The sequence below is a fragment of the Carettochelys insculpta genome, chromosome 29 (genome assembly GCF_033958435.1).
Source record: "Carettochelys insculpta isolate YL-2023 chromosome 29, ASM3395843v1, whole genome shotgun sequence".
Lineage (NCBI taxonomy): Eukaryota > Metazoa > Chordata > Testudines > Carettochelyidae > Carettochelys > Carettochelys insculpta.
This window is the reverse complement of record NC_134165.1, coordinates 8,692,918-8,712,625: the sequence shown is the minus strand read 5'-3', so window position 1 is coordinate 8,712,625 and position 19,708 is coordinate 8,692,918. Positions and strand designations below refer to the sequence as shown.

Below are 19,708 nucleotides of genomic sequence, written 5' to 3'. Positions count from 1 at the left end.
GCCCAGAATCTCTCCTAAGCAGCTGCACAAGTGCCCAGCTTACAGATAACACTGGTGGGCTCTGCAAAGGTGCAGCCCCTATGCTCAGGTGGGCAGCACTGCAGGACAGGCAGGTGGGGCCACCACCCTGCGGGTCACTGCCATGGGGCAGAGGAGCCCACAGACTGGGCCACAGCCAGCCCTGCTCAGCCCCTGCACATGGGCACTCGCAGCCTTGCTGTCAGCTGAACTACACGATCTGAGCATGAGCCAGGAGCCAGGACACCTGGATTCTCACTGTGCCTCAGTTCCCTCCCTGGGAAAATGGGGCTCATGAGCTGTCTGCTGGGGAGCCCCAAATGCACTAAGTGTCTGGGCAGCGCTTCATGGAATCATAGAATCATAGAAGAGTAGGACTGGAAGGGACCTCGAGAGGCCATCGAGTCCAGCCCCCTGCCCTCATGGCAGGACCAAGCACTTTCTAGACCATCCCTGAAAGCCATCTATCTAACCTCTTCTTAAATATCTCCAGTGATGGAGATTCTACCACCTCCCTTGGCAATTCGTTCCAGTGTTTGATCACCCTGACAGTTAGGAACTTTTTCCTAATGTCCAACCTGAACCCCCGCTGCTGCAATTTCAGTCCATTGCCTTTTGTTCTATCCTCAGAGGCAAGGAAGAACAAGTTCCCTCCCTCTGCCTTATGACACCCTTTTAGATACCTGAAAACTGCTATCATGTCCCGCCTCAATCTTCTCTTTTCCAAACTAAACAAGCCCAATTCTTTCAGCCTTTCTTCATAGGTCATGTTCTCTAGACCTTTGATCATTCTCGTTGCTCTCCTCTGGACCCTCTCCAATTTCTCCACATCCTCCCTGAACTGCGGTGCCCAGAACTGGACACAATACTCCAGCGGAGGCCTCACTTCACTACACTTCACTTCACTTCACTCACTAAGGTTTCACTTCACCACACCCCAGCAGCTGGCCTGGGGGTGGGAGAACAGGCTCTGCCCAGCTCACCATCTTCTCAAAGTTGATGAGGTTCTCTGCCAGTGTGCGGTTGCCCTCGTGGATGAAAGTCAGGTCTGTGAAGGGAAGCGTCGGCATCAATGCCCACCCTCTGCAGCCACAGGTGCCAGGTAACACCCCAGATCATTCGCAGATGGGGTCCAAACCCCATGGCTGGGACCTGCAGCACAGAGGCTGCTGCCAGTGAGCCTGTGCTCAGCCCATCCCACCAATGCTCCTCCCTCTGGCAGGGTAGGGCAGGGCCCTCCCTCACATCCCTCTGGGACTCCTTCCTTCTCCCCCCAGATCAGGTACAGGGGTTTGTATTCAGAACACCTCCAAGGAGCAGAACAAGAGCAACCCCACAGGATAGAGCCCCAGCCTCACACCAGCCCCATGGAACAGAGCCCTGGCTACCCCAGCCCTGTGGGATGGCGCCTCAGCCCCCAAACCCCACAGTACGTCCCCCTGGCCCCACAGGACAGCGCCTCAGCCCCCTGGGACAGGCTCTGTGTCACTGTGAGGCACTGCAAGTGAGGGGTCTCCTGAACCTGGACCCCACAGTGCTCCATGGCCTGCCCTGTCCAGGCGCTAAGGCCTGGGAGAACCAGCCTCCAGGGGCAGGAGAGGGCCCAGTGCTGGGGATGAGTCCTGTTAAACCCTGGGAATGGGGTTACCGCCTGGCCCCTTCGCCTACCCATGCTGGCCCTCTTGCGCTGGCCCACCTGTTCCTGTACCTTTGAGGAGGAGGGGCATGAAGGGGATGATTGGTGGGGTGAGTTTGGCAATGGCCAGTCTGTAGACTCTGTGATTCCATGAGGGGTCCTGGAAGGAGAAGAGAGTTTCAGAGCAGCTGCCATTTCCTGGGCCCCTGGCTTCAGACCAGGCCCCCGGAGAGCCAGAGTCCAGCTCCCCTGGCCACGAACGGCCTGTGACCCCAGCAAAGCACCTTGCAGCCCAAAAGAGCCCCTGGCTGGAGGGCAGCCTGGCACCAGTGGGGTGGAGCTCAGCAGCTGTTTAGCATTAGCTCTTGGCTGGAAGGGCAGGGGACCACTGCAGGCAGCTTGATGTTACAGGGGATTTAGCATGGCAGAAGGTCCTCACCCAGTGCCCCACAGCCCACACCCAGAGTAGCTGGGATCGCCAGCGACTAGGGGTTAGCAGAGCTCCTCCTGCAGTGCTCTGACACCCTGGAGCCGGGGCCTGAGCCAGAGCCCTCTACCACCCCTGGAGGGCTGCATGTGGGTCAGATGGGGTGGTGCCCATCTGCATTACCAGCCCCACGTCCTGGCCCAGCCGGGTGGGTGAGTGCCCTCAGCTGGGTGAGCTGGGCTATGGGAACCTACCCGGAGGTGTCCCCAGGCAGAGAAATCGGGTAGGGAGGTGAAGGGGCTGGCACAGGGAGCCAAACTCACCAGCATCTGCTCCAGTGACGAGTGCAGCTTCCTGGTTTTGTGCGGCAACCTCTGTATGCAAGACAGAGTGGGTGAGCGTGTCCCCCCAAGGATCCCCCAGCCCCACACTGGGGCCCCTTCCTGCTCCCCATACAGGTACCGCATCTCCTCCCTGAGCACCATGAATCACAACAGTGCACATTCTCTTAGCCTCAGCCCCTGGGCATGCAGAGCTGCTGTCCATTCCCACAGGGGCCGTGGGCATGAGGCAGGCTGGCCCAGGCCCAGAAACCAAAACCAAGGAGGTGGGACATAGGGCTTAGGGAAAGGAGGGAAGACGGAGTCTGTATCTGAATGAAATGACAGGGGAGGGAGCTGAGTGGGGAGAGCCACACTTGGATTTTGGCCAGGTCACGTGAATTAACCCCCCAGAACCCAAGGCTGAGTAGTAACGTTGGAAATGGGTGGCTCTGGTTCCACCCCTGGGCCTTGGATCCTGAGCCACAGCTCCATAAGGCTATGGCCACACAGAAAAGTTATTTTGAAATAACTGTGGGAGTATCTGCACTACGCACACGCCACCTTGAAATGAATTCCGAATGGTGTGTGCATTGTGTCAAACTTTGCAAACGTCACTGCAGGATAAATAGTGCCCATTTCAAAAGAGCTATTTCAAAACAGGCGCTGATGAGACACAGAATAGCGCTATTTTGAAACAAGTCATAACGGCGTCCAATGGCACTTTTCCGAAATAGACACTATGACTGCGTCTACACTACAGTCCCCTTTCGAAAGGCAGGGTGCAAATGAGGCAAATCAGAAATGCAAATAAAGTGTCAATTTACATATCTCATGCTTCATTTGCATAATCTCATTTTCGAAAGAGAGTCTTCTGAAAGAAAAACAGCAGTGTAGATGGGGTTCTTTGGAACTGAAACCCACTTTGGAAAGCACCCTTCTTCCTAATTTTTTTCAGGAAGAAGGGTGCTTTTGAAAACAGGGTTTTATTTTGAAAGAAACCATCTGCTGTTTTCCTTTCAAAAGACTCTCTTTCAAAAATGTTTTTTGGGGGTAAGGGAATGTGGAAATGGCGCACTTATTTCAAAGCTGCCCCCATCTTTACTGTCAATCTGCAATTCAAAATCTGTACTTTGAAATTCCCGTGGCTGCCATTATAATAATGAGGTGCTGAATATGCACGTTAGAGCTCCGTTAGCCTGCTTCAAAGTGCATCATTACCACGCCTCCTCCTATGGGAGAGTGCAAGTGTGGAAGCAACCTTAGAGGGGACATGATAGCGGTTTTAAAGAACCTAAAACAGGATTACAAGGAGGAGGGAGAAAAATTACTCTCCTTGGCCTCTGAGGATAGGACAAGGAGCAAAGGGCTTAAACTGCAGCAAGGGAGGTTGAGGTTGGACATTAGGAAAAAGTTCCTAACTGTCAGGGTGGTCAAACACTGGAATAAATTGCCCAGAGAGGTTGGGACTCTCCTTCACTGGAGATATTTAAGAGCAGGTTAGATAGACATCTATAGGGCATCGTCTAGACCATGCTCGTTCCTGCCATGAAGCCAGGGGACTGGGCTCAGTGATGTCTCAAGGTCCCTTCCAGTTCTAGTGTTCTATGATTCTAAAACCGAGCTCAGCTCAGGTTCCAGCCCGCCGCTCGATATAACTCAACCCAGCTCGGGTTCCGGCCCGCCGCTTGGTATAACTCAGCCTGGCTCAGGTTCCAGCCCATCACTTCATGTAACTCAACCCAGCTCAGGTTCTGGCCCGTAACTCCATATAACTGAACCCGGCTCAGGTTCTGGCCCATCGTTCTATATAACTGAGCCTGGCTCGGGTTCCGGCCCATCGCTCCTTGGGTTCCAGCCCAGCGCTCGGTATAACTGAGCCCATCTTGGGTTCTGGCCCAGTGCTCGGTATAATTGAGCCCGGCTCAGGTTCCAGCCTGTGGCTCGGTATAACTCTCCCCGGGGGGTTAGGTGCTGAAGGCTGTGCTAACATTTCCCGCCCCTTTGATTGACATCTCACCCCAATGGCCTGGCAAGCTGGGACAGGCTCCTTCTCTGCTTGTCAGTGCCAAGCAGGGAGATGGTGATTTACCACTTGGGTGGATTCCTGGGCCTGGGGGAAGTTTCCCAGGCTGGATCTGACCTGGGGCAGCAGGGCCTGTGCTTTGGGCTGTACCTCCCAGGTCTTGGTGAGGCGACTCACGGCCGTGTTGCTGAGACCAAACATCACCGCGAAAAAGGAATTCAGGTTCTTCTGCTCCTTGAGGCTGAAAAGGAAGATACAGTTACTCAGCGGCTGGGCGCCGGTGCTGGCCTGAAGGGCCCCCCGGGGCCCAGCACCAGGCTGTCTCCATGGCGAGGGCCAGCGTGGGTGCTGCAGAGGCCCTGCTCACTCCAGGCCACTCACTGTGCAGCCAGCTTAATGAACTTCCTGAGCAGCTGGGCCCGCTTGCCCGGCTCTGCGCAGAGGCAGATCTCGGTGGCGATCCAGTATTGCAGCTCGTTGAAGCGACACATGACACGCTCCAGGTTTGCCGTGGTCGTGCTGGGAAATGTCTGCTGCCCAAAGATGTAATAGATCAGCTCCACCTTCAAAACACAAGGGCCAGAGCTCAGGGCTGGCTCTGGGCCTGCATCTACCAAGAGCTATCCCAGCGCCTGCCCCGCAGGCTGCCTTATCACTCCAGATACTGTCCATTACCTGGTGGACACTGCTAAAGAGGTTCCAGTCATAATCCGTCAGATGACTGGCCAAGTCCTTGGAGCTGATGAGGTCCAGGATCTCTAAGGAGCCGGTGGTGGGCCCCAGCTGCTCCTGATGAGGGGTCTGGTAGAGGGGGAGAGAGAGCATCATATGCATCTATGTCTTTAGCTCTGCATGGCATGTGCACACGTGTGCAAGGAGCCAGCGATCTTAGATGGCCACAAATGTATAGGGAGGCCAGCCATGGGCACCAGAGCCCAAGCCAACCAAGCCCTATGTTAAGGAGAAGCTCCTGGCACTGGGACTAGACTGTGGCAGTCCCTGGGGCAGAGGCACTGCTGGCCAGGGCCTGTGGGGTGCAGTGCTGGGCCTGGGGTCTCCATATCCCGTAACCACCAGATCCCACCTGAGCATCTTGCAATTGGACAGCAGGGACTGGTGGGGTGTGTGCTGGACCAGCCATCCCTGGGTCTCAGAGCTTGTGGGATGGGTCTCCAGCCCTTGGCAGGCTCGCCCTCCCCTTAGCCTCTCCCCACCTAGCCCTCACCAGGGTTTGAAGCTCCTGGACAGTCACAACAAAGAGTCTCTCGTTCAGTCCCAGGGAAGTGTACACACCAATGGCATCCATCTTCAGCCCCACTTTATCTGTTAAAGAGAGAGAGAGAGAGTTGGGGTGTAGGGTTAATTAATAAAAAAATTAATTATTCATATTTGTATCGATTTATATTTGTATAATTCATATTTAGTTATGTTGTAAGCTGTAATTTGTACCTGAACAAAACCAGACTCCATATTGTAACCAAGGACCCATTTTAACACCACACTCCATTTTGTAAAGCTCTCTTGGGGCTGAACCCTGGCCTAGTTAGGTGAATAGGGTATGAATTGCATAATTGTATTGGAGGTGTGAATGGGGTATGTGTGATTGATCCTCAACACCAGCCTGTCCTGAAGATCAGACACTAGTGGCTGAAGAGTGCAGACAATTCCCTGAAAGTGAGAAAAAGATCCACCCCGAAGACAAAAGAACAAAGTCCCATTAAGGACAAGCTGAAAAGTCATGTCTGAACACTGAGGCAGCCTGACACAGCAGGACCCATAGGTCACATGTCGCTTGTAGCCTATAAAAGGGGTGAGAAGGGACGACCTCGGGGTAACGTTCTGCTGGCAACATCAAAGAGCATCAGTGCGCACCCGACAGAGACCGGCTCTTCCTTGTGCCTGGCTTTCCTGGCCAGTCAGCCGCTGCGAACTCAGCTGCAGAACGTGTGTGTGTGTGTGATTATTCTGATAATAAACGTGGCATACTGCCACGTCCCCTGAAAAAGATCCTGTGTGTATTTTCTGCATAACAGGGGTGCCACTCCCACAATGGCCACCAGGCGACAGTGTCTGCATGCACTTGGCTAGCGGGACAGGTGCGTTTCCAAGGGAACATGCCCCGTGTCCAGCCCAGGGGAAGCCGGCTATCCAAGCCCGGGCAAAGGGGCTGCCAGGGGCTTGCCAGAGCTCAGGGCTGGCCCTTGGGCACTCCCCTTGTCCCCAAGTGAATTCATTGGCCTTACCAACCCGTCACCCACAGAGCAGGCACAGGCTGGGCCATGCACCTCCTGGCTGTGCACCACACCCCTCTCCCTCCAGCTCCGGAGGGGACAGGCTGGTGTGGGGCTGGGGGTGGGAGGTCTCTGCAGCATATAAATCAGCCATGCAGCTGGGCCCTGCCACAGATCTGCTCCAAGGCACAGCCAGATGCCTGGGCCAGGAGAGAACAGCAGCAGCTGCTGCCACTAGAACAGCGTCACCCCCCACCCACCCACCTGGCCTCAGGATGGGCAGGGTGAGCCCCAAGGGAATCCTCTTAGGCTGGATGGCAGTGGAGGGGGGCAGCTGCAGCATGGGGGGCATGGCCAGGTGTCACTGCTTCAGAAAGAGATCAGGCAGGTGAACAGGCACCAAGTCTTTGGACAAACTCAGCAAGGCGGTGTGGGTGTGGGTGGGACTGGCAGCCACAGCCTAAAGGGCATACACCTCACTCCCCTGGCCCTGTAACTGCCCCCTCTTCACTCCAGCTGCTTCAGGGACAGCCTGCCCAGTGCAGCTGGCGGCGGGAGGCCACACTGGCCCAGTGCGGCTGGTGGAGGAAGTGGGGAGGGCACAGTGCCCCAGTGCAGCTGGCTGGGGAAGAGGCGGACACACTTCCCAGCTCCCACGAGCACCACACCATTCCACTCACCCCCTGCCGAGTTGACCTTGACCAGCACGCGATCACCCTGCTCGCCCTCCTGGTGGGCAAGGGCCTGGAGCACATCGCACACAGAGGCATTCACTGGCAGCACAACGGTGAGGCAGGAGTGGTCAGCTCTGTAGACTTCATAGGGCACTGGGGAAGGCAGGAGGCACCTTAGTGAGATCCCATAGCCAGGGCCCAGGCGGCCCAAGGCAGCCCTGATCCAGGATCCTCGGGCAGCGAACAGCATTTGGAGGCAGGTTGCAGCTGTGAACTCCCTGGAGGGTGTCTGGGACTCCACAGCATCAGCCTTGACTTCAGGTGCCTTGATCTGAGCTGGGCCCCATCTCTGGAGGGCCAACAATGTCTCGTGGTCTGCACCCCACAGCCCCACAGGGTGGCAGTGTCTAAGGGGCAGGGCTGCACACCACACACCTACAAGGTAACTGTGTCCTAAAGGCTGGGGCTACACCTCACATACCTATAGGGTGGCTGTGTCTAAGGGGTGGAGCCAAACCCCACAGCCCTACAGGGTGTCTGTATTGGAGGGGAGGGGCTACACTTTACACCCCTTCAGGGTGACTGACTGAGGGGCCAAACCCCACACACCTTGTAGGGGTGATGTTACCTCTGCAGATGCCTGAGAATTTGCAGGATCTTGACTGTAGCTCTGGGATTCGTGTGGGGGGCACAAGGGGTGTACACGAGTCCATGTGAGGCGCAGAAACAGGCTCTGTGTGGGCACACGGGTGTGTGGGGTACGTACAGTCTGATTGTGTGCATAAGAGAGCAGGAGCAATCTGTGTGGGCAGCACAAAACAGTCTGTGGGGTGTGTATGTTGGGGGATGGGGATGGAAGCTGCCCACGTGGTGTGTGCGCCTGTGAGGAGGAAGAAGCAGTGTCTGTGGTGGGGAGGCGCAAAGAGTCTGTGTGTGTGCACAAGGGGCGGAAACGAGCTGCCAGTGTGGTGTCTGTGCACTTACGAGGGGCTGGAAGCAATCTAGGTGTGTGTGTGTGTGTGTTTTTGTGGCAAAGCAGTCGGTCTGGGTGGTGTGTGTGTGGAGGGGCAGGAGAGGTCTGTCTGTGCGTGAGGGGGAGGGGGCAGGCTGCCTGTGAGGGGTGAGCGTGGAGGGGCAGAAGCAGGCTCTGTGGTGGGGTGGCAGGAGAGGTCTGTCTGTGCGTGAGGGGGAGGGGGCAGGCTGCCTGTGAGGGGTGGGCGTGGAGGGGCAGAAGCAGGCTCTGTGGTGGGGTGGCAGGAGAGGTCTGTCTGTGCGTGAGGGGGAGGGGGCAGGCTGCCTGTGAGGGGTGGGCGTGGAGGGGCAGAAGCAGGCTCTGTGGTGGGGTGGCAGGAGAGGGGGGAGGGGGCAGGCTGCCTGTGAGGGGTGGGCGTGGAGGGGCAGAAGCAGGCTCTGTGGTGGGGTGGCAGGAGAGGTCTGTCTGTGCGTGAGGGGGAGGGGGCAGGCTGTCTGTGAGGGGTAGGTGTGGAGGGGCAGAAGCAGGCTCTGTGGTGGGGTGGCAGGAGAGGTCTGTCTGTGCGTGAGGGGGAGGGGGCAGGCTGCCTGTGAGGGGTGGGCGTGGAGGGGCAGAAGCAGGCTCTGTGGTGGGGTGGCAGGAGAGGGGGGAGGGGGCAGGCTGCCTGTGAGGGGTGGGCGTGGAGGGGCAGAAGCAGGCTCTGTGGTGGGGTGGCAGGAGAGGTCTGTCTGTGCGTGAGGGGGAGGGGGCAGGCTGCCTGTGAGGGGTGGGCGTGGAGGGGCAGAAGCAGGCTCTGTGGTGGGGTGGCAGGAGAGGGGGGAGGGGGCAGGCTGCCTGTGAGGGGTGGGCGTGGAGGGGCAGAAGCAGGCTCTGTGGTGGGGTGGCAGGAGAGGGGGGAGGGGGCAGGCTGCCTGAGAGGGGTGGGTGTGGAGGGGCAGAAGCAGGGCTTTTCTGCCAGAAGGCCGTGGAACAGCATTCCAGCACCGTTCTTCCCAGAGCCATTTTCAAAAGGCAGCTGAGCAGCTCTGAGCCATGTGTGGTTCTTTCAAGAGCCATTTGCAGCTGCTGCTGCTGCTGCGGCTCCCTTCCAGCTCCCAGTGTGCTGACAAAGAGGAGTCAATTTAATTGGTTTACACAAACCAATTAAATTGAGTCCTATTATCAGCACAGCAGTGCGCTGGGAGCTGTCCCTGCCACGCTGGACATGGGGGAGCCAGAGGGATCTGCTGCAGCTGTGCAGGGGAGGTAAGTGATCCTGGGGTTGTGGGGGGGTTAAGCCTGGGGATGGGGGGGGTGGTTTGCAGGGGCAGGGGGCAGCTTGGACCCCCTGGGGGAGCCGCCTCAGGACCTGTGCAGGTGCAATTTGTGCCCCGCGGGAGAAAACAGCTCAGGCCCTGTGCACAGAAGGGTGGTTAAGCTGCCAGAGGGGCAGCTTGGGCCCTGCTGGGGGGGCGGGGGGCGCAGTTCTGGTCTCACACTAGGGGGGTGGCTTGGGCCCCACATGAGGCAATTTAGGGCCTCCCATGGGGTGGCTACGCTGCCAGGAGTTGATTTGGGCTGCGGGGGGGCACAGTCTGGGGCTTGAGTTCCACCATTGTGTTTTCTAGAAGAAAAGCGCGGAGCAGAAGCAGCGTCTGTGGTGGAGGTAGGAGAGGTCTGTCTGTGGTGGAGGTAGGAGAGGTCTGTCTGTACGTGAGGGGGAGGGGGCAGGCTGTCAGTGAGGGGGAGGGGGCAGGCTGTCAGTGAGGGGTGCGCACTCCTCTGTGTGTGTGTGAGAGAGAGAGATGGGGGCGGGCGCAGAGCTGCTACCTTTGTCCTGGGCCCCGATGGCACAGCTGTTATTCAACGTGGCATCCTCCAGGTTGGCAAACCAGTTCACCGGGTTCCGAACCTGGGGTGGGGGAACACAGAGGCACCTGCATGTGTCCTTAATGGCAGACACTGGCCTCTTCCATGCTCGCAGCCCCAGGGGGCAGCTTCCCCAGTGAGAACCCCAGCGCAGCGCATGTGAACCCGGCCCTCAAAGCCCCACACTACTGCCCACTCCCCACTGGAGCGTTTCCTTGGCTCCCTGCCCACGCAGCCATTCCCCTGGAGAGGGGCAGCACATTCCCTACAGCGTCGCTGGGCTGTCCGTACCTTGGGCTGTGGAGATGTGCTTCCACCACCATTCTCTAGTCTGCAAAGGGAGAAACACACACGGATGAGACCCACCGGGCCGCACCTCCCAGGCACAAAACCACTGGGCCTTACAAACCCCCGGAGATTTGCTTTAAACCTGAGGCTCGGTGGCTATGGACACTAATGAGGATACAAATTTTGTGACTACAACCCTGCCTACAACCCTACCCACTTTCTACCCGCAGCCCCAACATCAGTGTGGATACCGGACTCGTTTTTGCAGACACAGATGTGGGTGTAGATGAAATCTTGTATCCAGGCACAGGGCTCTACAAACCAGGCAGTTCCCCAGTCACAGCACCCAGGGGTGCCATGTCGCCCCAGAGCACAGACAACAGCTGCAAGGTCCCAGACTGCCAGCTTGGCGCAGCTTCACCTGAGCACACAGCTCCCTGTGCTTTGGACCCCCATTGTGAGCTGGGACCCCAGAGATGTGGGTGGTGAGAGGGTCCAAATAGATATGGATTCATTTCCCCTTCCACAGGTCCTTTTATTCCAGCACATCTAAGAGCCCTTAGCCCCCACGCCCATTCGCTCTGGGGCACACACTGTCCTGAGCCACCCCCAAGAGTCAGTAGCAGGCCTGGGGCAGAAGGCAGACACCATGACTCCCTTCTCCCACCGTAACCCCCCACACTGGGGCTAGGACGCAGGAGTCCAGCGCTCCAGGCTGCAGTACGTTAGGCTGCAGTCTCTGCAGTGTGGCCATGGCACAGGCGTGGCTCTGTTACTGCAGAGCTGCCATGGGAGATGTGTCCATGTAGGCACAGACTGTGCCCAGCTGAAAGAGGTACCCAGGGATTCGGCTGGAGGGAGTGGGGTGGAGCAGTGACTTACACTCGATTCCTCCGCCGATCCGGTGTCTGGTCCCGGAGTGGGCTGCCCAGGCGAGGATCTTGGCTCACAAACTCTGAGAGGTTCTGTAGGACAAAGGCTTGGGCTGGTCAGTGCCCCAGCAGCACCAGGCAGGGCAGGGATTCTGGAGCTCGTTCTGGGACAGCTGAGATCCCTTGTCACAGGGGCCTGGAAATCCTCCCAGGGAAGAGGTACGTGAGGTTGGCTCCATGGGGAACAAGCCCCGCCACAGCTCTCCTGGCACTGCCAGCAGGATCTGTGGCAGGCTTGCCTGGCTCCCTGGGGCTATCCAGACGACGTCCTGCTATGCAAGGGGCAGCTTCTCTCTCCTGGGGCAGCAGCCCCTGGTATTAGATTATGGAATTGCTTCCTCAGGGGTTGCAACGCTCAGCAAGGGATTTGCAAGGAGCAGCGGCCCAGGGTGGCAGAGGCCACAGCTCAGCAGCTCTGGGCAGCCCTGTTATTCCCTGGATGTCAGTCCGCCTCAGCCCACAGCTTGCCAGCCTCCCGCACCCGTGTGCTGCTTCCCCCTGCCCTCCTGTGGTACCTGCAGCAGGGTCATGGCGCAGTGCTCAGCCTGCAGCAGGTGCCCATAGAGCAGCACCCATTGGCTGACCAGCCGCAGGATCTTCTGCCGCTTGCTGAGGGTGTAGACGGCCTTCTCCTGCTGCGAACCCTCTGAGGGCTCCGCGTGGAAAGTGGGGCCAGTCAAGGAAGCCACTGGGTCAGTGTGTGCTGGGGGCAGGAATGAGCAAGTCTGCTGGGGAAGCCCAGAGGCAATTGACCCCACTGCTCAGAGAGGGGCTCCTTGAGTGAGCGTGGAGGGGGCAGCACTGCCAGGCCAGTGGGCACAGAGTCAGGGCCTGCATCATCTGGGAGGGAGTGGGGGAAACAGAATCAGGGCCTGCTTCCGGGGGTGGGAGGACACAGGAGGCAGGCCTGGCTCAGGGGCATAGGGAGGCACAGCATCCTGGCCTGGCTCAGAGTAGAGGCATGGCATTGGGGCCTGGCTTCAGGGTGGGGCACAGTGTTGGGGCCTGGCCTCCAGGCCTGGCTCAAGCAGGAGGGAGCAGTGTTGGAGTCTGGCTCGGACTCAGGGGAGCACAGGGAGGGGTCTGGTTCAGGGTGGGGGGGGGTACAGGGAGGGGTCTGGCTCTTCAGACAGCCAAGCCCTGACACGTTTCAAGCATAGAACGCAGAGGCCACAAAGCTGCAGCCCCCACTATGCAGTTCTCGGCTCCTCACAGAGTCTGCCTGTTTCTCTGCCCTGTGTGGCCAGGAGGGAGCCCCCGAGACCCTCCGCCTCCCCAGCTGCCCGCGAGGAGCCAGCCCCCGCGGTCCCAGAAGGATATTGGTGCTGCAGGGCTCTGCAGAGCTGGGCAGTCGGCAGGAACACCTTGTAGGTCAGCAGGAAGTCCCCAACCAAGGTATCTGAAAACCACCAGCCCAGCAGGCATTAAAGGGCAGGACCCCACTGGTTCTGAGTCCAGCAGCGCTCCCCAGACAGAGGGCTCTGAGCCAAGCATACTCCCACGCACGCCCTCCACAATCCTCCCAGTCTCTGCTCCCACCCGCCCCCTCCACATTCCTCCTGACCCCACCCTGCTCTGACCCATGTCCCTCACACTCCTCCCAGCCCCCTGTGCGCCCTATATCACCCAATCACCCGTCCCCCAAGTTCCCACCTCAACCATCCCCTGCACTCCCGTCATCCTCCAGCCATCCCCGCCCCTTGTTCTCCAGCATCTCCTCTCTCTGATACTGGCACTCAGGGCTGTGGATAAGCCCCTACACCAAATACACAGTCCTGCATAATGCCTCATGGACCCTGAAATCTGGGCTCCCCTGTGAAAAAAGAGGAGTCAAGACCCCGTAGTGATGGGGGAGCCTGGCACCATGTCCCTGCTCAGAGAAGCTCTGAACGGGAGTGTGTGCGTTCATGAGCATGTACGTGTAACCCTGCATGTGTGTCTGCCCGCATGCGTAGGTATCTGGGCATGTCCATGCACATGTAGCCATGGGTGCGTGGAGAACCCAACCCAGCCAGCCCACACGCACCTAGGGGGTCCGAGAACGTCGCGTCCAGCCTCATGGCTTCCAGCAAATACTCCAGGATTTTCTCAGGGGTCCCAGCCATCACCGAATACCTGTAGGAGAGCACACCCAGTATGACAGCCTCCTGCGAGGTCAGAACCCTCATCCTCTGGGCACAGGGCCAAAACACAGCTCGCACAGGCACCGAGGAGCCTCCACCTGCCAAGAGGCCAGCCACAGAGATGCCTCTGCCTGCCACCCTCCTCTCCCACCACCACCACATGCGCCCCATCTGGCAACTGGGGCCCACAGGTCAGCTATGTCCCAGCATCCTTTGCTGCAGACACCACGGCTCCTTTGAGGGCCACAGCTGCCTCCCACAATGGATTCTGGGAGGCAAGGGAAGCAGAAGCAAGCGCTCCGAGTCCTGCTGCACCAGATGGTGGGACTCTGCCAGAGGGGGCAGCCGGGGGGAGGTGGGGAGCTGCATGGAGCAGCCTGGGGGTGCAGAGAGGTCCCTCTGAGAGCAACCCAACCCGCTTGGCCCTGCCTGGCTGGGTTACAGCTGCAGGGGTAGAAGCCGCTGTACCTACTGCTCCCCGCAGATGGCGACTGGTTGCTGGAGCTGCTGCCCTGCAGGTTCTTCTCCAGCACGAGAACCACCTTGCCGTGCTCCTTCAGGCGCATGGTGTTGGCCTCCACATCCTAGAGAACCCAACGTCAGAGCTGAGGCAGCAGGGAGTGGGCAGCACAAGGAGCGGGGAAAGCAGGGGTAGGGTAAAGACCAGAGTAGGGCTGGGGGCAGGACAAGGACCATGAAAGGAATAGGGCACTTCCAGGACTGGAGCAAGTCCAAGGGCAGAGGAAGGATTAGGCCAGGCCAAAGGGACAGGCAAGGACTCAGGAGCAGAGCTGGGGAGCAGGGAGAAATTCCACCCCCTTCCTGGGCAGCAGATGCACCAGATCCCTCCTACTTCCCTCCCCTGCCCTGGGATCTGCTCCTGCTGCTGACTGTCCTGCCCTGGGACTCTGGTGTCCCTCAGGGCACAACGAGGCAGCAGGAGACAGCAGCACACTGGGCAGGAGCATGACATGCCTAGGTATCAGGCAGCCCCAACTGGAAAGGTGCCAAGTCTGGTTCCTTGGTTGGTTGTTTCAGCTGAGCAGTTGTAGGTCCAGGAGCTCCATGGGTAGGAGCCTGTGAGAGCTGGGCCAGAGAAAGCCCCAGTCACTGGGCACCAGACCATGAGACCAAGGTGCCTGACTGCACCACATGGGCAACAGAGGGCCCATGCCTGGACATGTTCATGAGAAAGTCAGCAAAGATGGACAGAGCCCAGGGGGTGGGGTCGCAGGTGAGCAGGCAGGCTGCCAGGAGGGCCCTTTGCATCAGTCCCCAAGTGTGACAGACTGAGCACTTCTTATATTTTGGATGACTAGTGTGTGCCTCGGTTTCCCCTATGTGATGCCTGGATAATAGGAGTGTGGGGGCTAGGGATGCAAGTGAGGCTATCTGGGGCTGGGAAGACAATGACCGTTCCAACTGCCTGGACAGTTGGTGCTTAGAATCTAATGACCATGGACAGCAGACCCCTCTGGGATGGGAAGGTGGCAAGGGGGACAGTATTTGTCTGAGAACAAGGAGGAACGACCTGAGGAGGGGGCAGGTGGTGGGGTTAAGTGTGGTTCACTGGAGGGGGAGAAGCTCCTGGCCTGGGACTAAAGTGGGGTTGGAGCGGACTTTGGCTCGAGTCTGACACTGATGGACTTTGCTGTCACGTCTGGTCTCTGAAGGGCTTCCTGCAGGGTGTCCCAGGCACTTACTAAACCCTGCTGTGTCCATACTGCCGGCTGAGTGAGTCCCGAGTAAGGAAGTTGGGGTGCACAGCTCCCTGGGAGCGAGTGTCCCTTCGGGCCCGATCCAGCTGCAGGGCGCTCATGGGTAAAGGCCAAGGTGCCGAAGGCTCCGAGGTTTGGTCCCAGAAGGTGGGAAGCCAAGTGAGGGAGTGTGACCAGAAACAGGCCGGCACGTGGAAGGGGACTTCAGGGGCTGTATGGGAGCACTGGTCTTGTGGGTCTGGGACACTGTGGCTCTAGGCCCAGGGCACAGATGGCAAGGGCCACACAGCAGGGTTGGACACAGCCTCCTTGCAGCTAAAGCTGCACTGTGGACGTGCCTGCAGCAGAGTCTCAAGCGGGACAGAGCTGAGGGGATCACCATCTGTCAACCAGCTCCACCCATGCATCCACCAGCTGCACAGCACCCCAGCCCCTCTCCCCAGCCTGGTACACCCTGGACACTGGGCCGTCTGGTTCTGGTGATTTGAGGTGGATTCCACCACAGACCAAAGAGGCAGCAGCAGCCCCGGTGCCACAGGCTGGTTGGCAGGGGCAGCAGGAGGGGGAGCGCACAAGTGCCCTCCGCGAGTGGTGAGGCGCTGGGGCTCGGTGGCTGGGCCCACCTTGAGGATGCGGTTGAAGTCTCGCTTATCCACGCGCAGGAAGTGGCAGTTGTCCTCCCGCAGGATGATGGTGGCAGATCGGGGGGCATCGTTCACCAGCGCCAGCTGGCCAAAGTCATCCCCCTCATGCAGCGTGGTCACCAGACCCTGGTTTGGGGAGAAGTGGGTGAGAAACCAGAGACTCCCAGCCATCACCCACCTGCTGGGTGCAGGAAGCCTGGGGGGTGCTGGGATTCAGGAAAGCACCATGCTGGCCCAGTGGGGCACAGACCTTCAGCTCCCACCTCCACTGGTTTCTCTCAAGGGGCAATGCCTGAAGGTCCCAGTTCCATCCCAGCAGAGGGGCCCAGTAAGCCTGCAGGGGGAGGAGCCTGGACATGTGGTTGTGTCCTGGTGGTGGGACCCAGTGGCCTGCAGGTGGAAGGCAGTGTGAGGGACAGGGAAGCACATACCTTGCCATGGGTGACCACATTCACTGAGCCCTTCCAGATGATGTACCACGAGGTGCCTTTGTCTCCTTGGCTGAACACTGCAAAGAAGCCGTGGTTTGTCCAGGGAGCCCAAGTGACTTGTCCGGGATCTGGGCAGAAGATCCCAGCCTCCCAGGGACAGTGCATTCATTCCAGGGGAGCTGCCTGGCCTGGCTCAGCCCTGGGGGCACAGAATGAGCACTCTTGGGCTGGTGCTTTAGCCATGAAGGCCTGTGGGGCAGTGCTGCAGGGTCGGGATCTGCCAGTGCTTACAGCCACTGCCCCACCGCCCACCCAGGGACTTGGAGAGCACAGGACTCAGGGACAGCACCTCAGCAAACAGCCACTGGGCTCCTCCCCTCCCGTCCCACAGAGTCACTGGGCAAAGGGGTCCCTAGGATGGGAGCCCTGCACTGGATGCCAGGAGGTCACTGCCTGCTCTGGTGCTGGACTATCTGCTGGGTGGTGCCAGGCAATAGCACACCATGGGGCTGTGACTGGTGCTGCACTAGGTTGTTTCTGCACCTGCCAACATAACTTGCAGGACAGAGGAAGCCAGGCCCCAGGCTGGGCACAGCAATGCCCCAGGGACCAGAGCAGCAAAGCGCAGGACAGCCCCTCTGCAGCCTGGACACAGAGTCACTGCCTGGGGCAGGTGGGTACTCACACACAGTGCCCACTTTGGGGTGCGACTCGAACAGCAGCACGGCCGCCAGCTCCCGCTTCACCTGCAGGGGGAGAGCCCTTAGTGTTGCCCTGGCACAGGGACAGGTGGGGGAGGGGTGCTGGATGGGCTGGACGAGATGGGCAGCCTCGCACAGGGGTCCATGGGAGGGAGGGTGCCTTGCTGAGCTCAGCCTGCCGGGCAGGGCAGTGGGGACTGTGGGAGCCCAGTGGAGGTGCCTGGGGAGTTATGTGGGGAACTCCAGGGAGCAGAGAGCACCAGAGGATGGGATGCACTGAGAAAGCAAGGCCAGGGGGTTGGGACAGAGGTGCCCCAGCTGGACTGCAAGCATGGGGAAGGGCAGTGGGGCTGGTGGGGAGCAGGGCACAAGAGGGGAGAGGGGTTGGCCAAGTTCGGGGGTGCCCAGCTCTCACCGAGTGAGAAAGATGAGCCACAGCTTTGATATGCAGCAGCTCTTCGAAGATAAGCTCCAGCTCGTCCTGCGTGCGCTGGGCAGGGCTGGGGAGAGAGACACGTTATCCTGGCATTGGCCTTGACGGGGCACAGACCCTCATGCCGGGCATGGCCCTACAGAGAGGGCGGCCCTACAGGGAGCCCCCCTCCCCCCCAAGGGCAGCCTCTTAACTTGGGAATAGCCCAGGCAGTCCCCCACCTGGACACAATCCCCTGCAGACACCACCAGCTGGCAACAGGGCGGGGCTCAGAGCCCCCTCCCATGGGGTTGTCTGGGTGTGCAGCTGAGGGCACTGGCCACCCGCCTGGACCCAAGCCCGGGTCAGGATCCTGGAATACAGGGAGATGACATCCCTGCCCTCTGCATCCTCCCCAAGGTGTCAGGCCCAGAGCCTGGGTGCTTTTGGCAGGCAGCCCAGCCATGGGGAGTGTGCGGCACAGGGCAGGGCTCTGGGTGGGCAGCCCAGCCATGGGGAGCGTGCGGCACAGGGCAGGGCTCTGGGTGGGCAGCCCGGCCTCCCCCATCCATGGGGACACAAGTGGCAGACTCACGGCTTGCGCAGGGCCATGGTGAGCAATGCATTAGGGCCCAGCTGGGCCAGGAAGGCCAGTGCCTCCAGGAGCTCCTCGGTGTCCCAGGTGCCGGGCTCTAGACTCAGCTCCCCCTCAGCAAAGCGGTAAAACTGGGCCTCCTTGTCCTGGAAATGCCACTCCTGCCTCACTGGGGAGAGAACCACATGGCAGCATCAGCCTGTGCAACAAACCAGGCAGGCGCACCTGGCTGCTGTGAGCCCATGAGAGCAGGGGCCAGGGTGAGCTGGGGCAAGAACGGGTGATGTGCCATAGGTGGGGCTACACAGGGCTTCCCCTGCACCTCCTCTGCATGGGCAGACCTTTGACAGGAGCCTGGATTGGGCACCAGACCCCATGCAGTCTATCCCACCAGGCCCCTGGCAGTCCCTGGCACACCCTGCCCTCCATATCTGGCCCAGCCCTTGGTCCACCCTTCACTCCCAGGACCTGTTCATTCTGTAGCAGCTCCTAATGTAGCCCAAGCCACCCAACTAGGTCCTGGCTCACCACCCGCCTCTCTGCCTGACATCATGTGGCCCACTCCTGCCCCTCCAGGATCCTGGCCAGCCCTAATACGACCCTCCCTACAGTATCCTGTCCCATGGCACCCAGACAAACTCCACATGGTTCCCAGACCTGCCTGGTGCCTTTGGGTCCCATGCATTCCCCATGCCCACCCCACCGCATGGCCTCCAGCCTGCCCCACACAGCCCCTGGCCTGCCCTGCGCTGTTTGCCACAACCTGACAACTCCATGTGTCTTTGGGCTGAAGGCAGGCTCTGGCCCACCATGCCCCCAGGCCCATCTGCCCTGCCAGGCTCCTTATGTTCTCCAGCCTGGCACTGCAGAGGGGCCAGAGTCCTGGAGGTGCCTAGACCTTTTGTGGTTCTCACCATGAGTCAGAACTCCTCCATCCACCAGCACCTGACAAATCCCAATGGCCTGGCCCCGGGTTTGGATCGAGAGCCCTATGCTGAGCAGCCAGTCCACAAGCTCCTTCCCAGAGCAGCACTGCCTGCAGGGGAAGGGCAAGAGATGGTGAGACGAAGCCATGGCTGGCTGGTGAGCCAGCAGACAAGGTTCAAGGAGGGCTTGTGTGGTTTGTATGAAGTATCAGGGCTGGGGGTCAGGCCTGGCAGAGCTGGGTGTGAAGCCCAGGCTGGAATAGCTGAGGTCTGTGGGTCAGGCTTGAGGGGCACTGGCAGAACTGCAGGGCAGGGCTGGGATAGCAGGGCCCTGAGTCAGGACTGAGGACCACCAGCAAAGCTGCAGTGGGGGGCCCAGGGCTGGGATAGCAGAGGCAGTGGGTCAGGACTAAAGAGCACCGGCAGAGCAGGAGAACAGGAGATGGAGGGAGCCCAGAACTGGTATTACAGGGGGGCTGTGAGCGGGGACTGAATGGCACCAGCAGAGCTCTGGATGGGGAGGCCCAGGGTGGGGGTCAAGACTGAGGGGTGGTGGGGGACCCAGGGTGGGTACTTCAGGGTCTGCGGGTTGGAAAGGGAGGACTGTGAGGAGAAGGACCCTTGCCCTGCTTTGTGACTAGCATTCAGAGACATTACATTCTCTCAGGCAGGAAGCAGCAGGCCCGCGGGGTTCCATGCCTGTCTCTCCCATTCTGACCTGGGAATGGGGCTGCAATGTCCCACCTGGGTACAGACCCAGGCCTGGTCCCCAGGAGGGTCAGGAA

General features: G+C 59.5%; 1 protein-coding gene across 6 annotated transcripts in view; it reads right to left on the bottom strand.

The window, feature by feature from the left end:
* RAPGEF3 (Rap guanine nucleotide exchange factor 3) overlaps nucleotides 1-19,708 on the bottom strand; it is a 65,751-nt gene that overhangs the window by 6,454 nt on the left and 39,589 nt on the right. For 2 of the 6 annotated variants that reach the window (XM_074979620.1, XM_074979618.1), the window contains exons 5-25: nucleotides 18,912-19,033; nucleotides 17,998-18,166; nucleotides 17,406-17,490; nucleotides 16,975-17,035; nucleotides 16,290-16,366; nucleotides 15,838-15,984; nucleotides 13,965-14,080; nucleotides 13,400-13,488; nucleotides 12,694-12,772; nucleotides 11,889-12,039; nucleotides 11,324-11,406; nucleotides 10,445-10,484; nucleotides 10,115-10,196; nucleotides 7,339-7,485; nucleotides 5,653-5,750; nucleotides 5,103-5,228; nucleotides 4,809-4,990; nucleotides 4,578-4,668; nucleotides 2,405-2,455; nucleotides 1,715-1,814; nucleotides 1,002-1,066 (exon numbers count right to left, since the gene is read on the bottom strand). In XM_074979620.1, the coding sequence (XP_074835721.1) occupies nucleotides 1,002-1,066; nucleotides 1,715-1,814; nucleotides 2,405-2,455; nucleotides 4,578-4,668; nucleotides 4,809-4,990; nucleotides 5,103-5,228; nucleotides 5,653-5,750; nucleotides 7,339-7,485; nucleotides 10,115-10,196; nucleotides 10,445-10,484; nucleotides 11,324-11,406; nucleotides 11,889-12,039; nucleotides 12,694-12,772; nucleotides 13,400-13,488; nucleotides 13,965-14,080; nucleotides 15,838-15,984; nucleotides 16,290-16,366; nucleotides 16,975-17,035; nucleotides 17,406-17,490; nucleotides 17,998-18,166; nucleotides 18,912-19,033 (2,161 nt within the window). Of the gene's footprint in view, nucleotides 1-1,001; nucleotides 1,067-1,686; nucleotides 1,815-2,404; nucleotides 2,456-4,577; nucleotides 4,669-4,808; nucleotides 4,991-5,102; nucleotides 5,229-5,652; nucleotides 5,751-7,338; nucleotides 7,486-10,114; nucleotides 10,197-10,444; nucleotides 10,485-11,323; nucleotides 11,407-11,888; nucleotides 12,040-12,693; nucleotides 12,773-13,399; nucleotides 13,489-13,964; nucleotides 14,081-15,837; nucleotides 15,985-16,289; nucleotides 16,367-16,974; nucleotides 17,036-17,405; nucleotides 17,491-17,997; nucleotides 18,167-18,911; nucleotides 19,034-19,708 lie in introns of all 6 variants that reach the window. The other 4 variants (XR_012642779.1, XM_074979622.1, XM_074979623.1 and 1 more) reach the window with 4 other exon arrangements.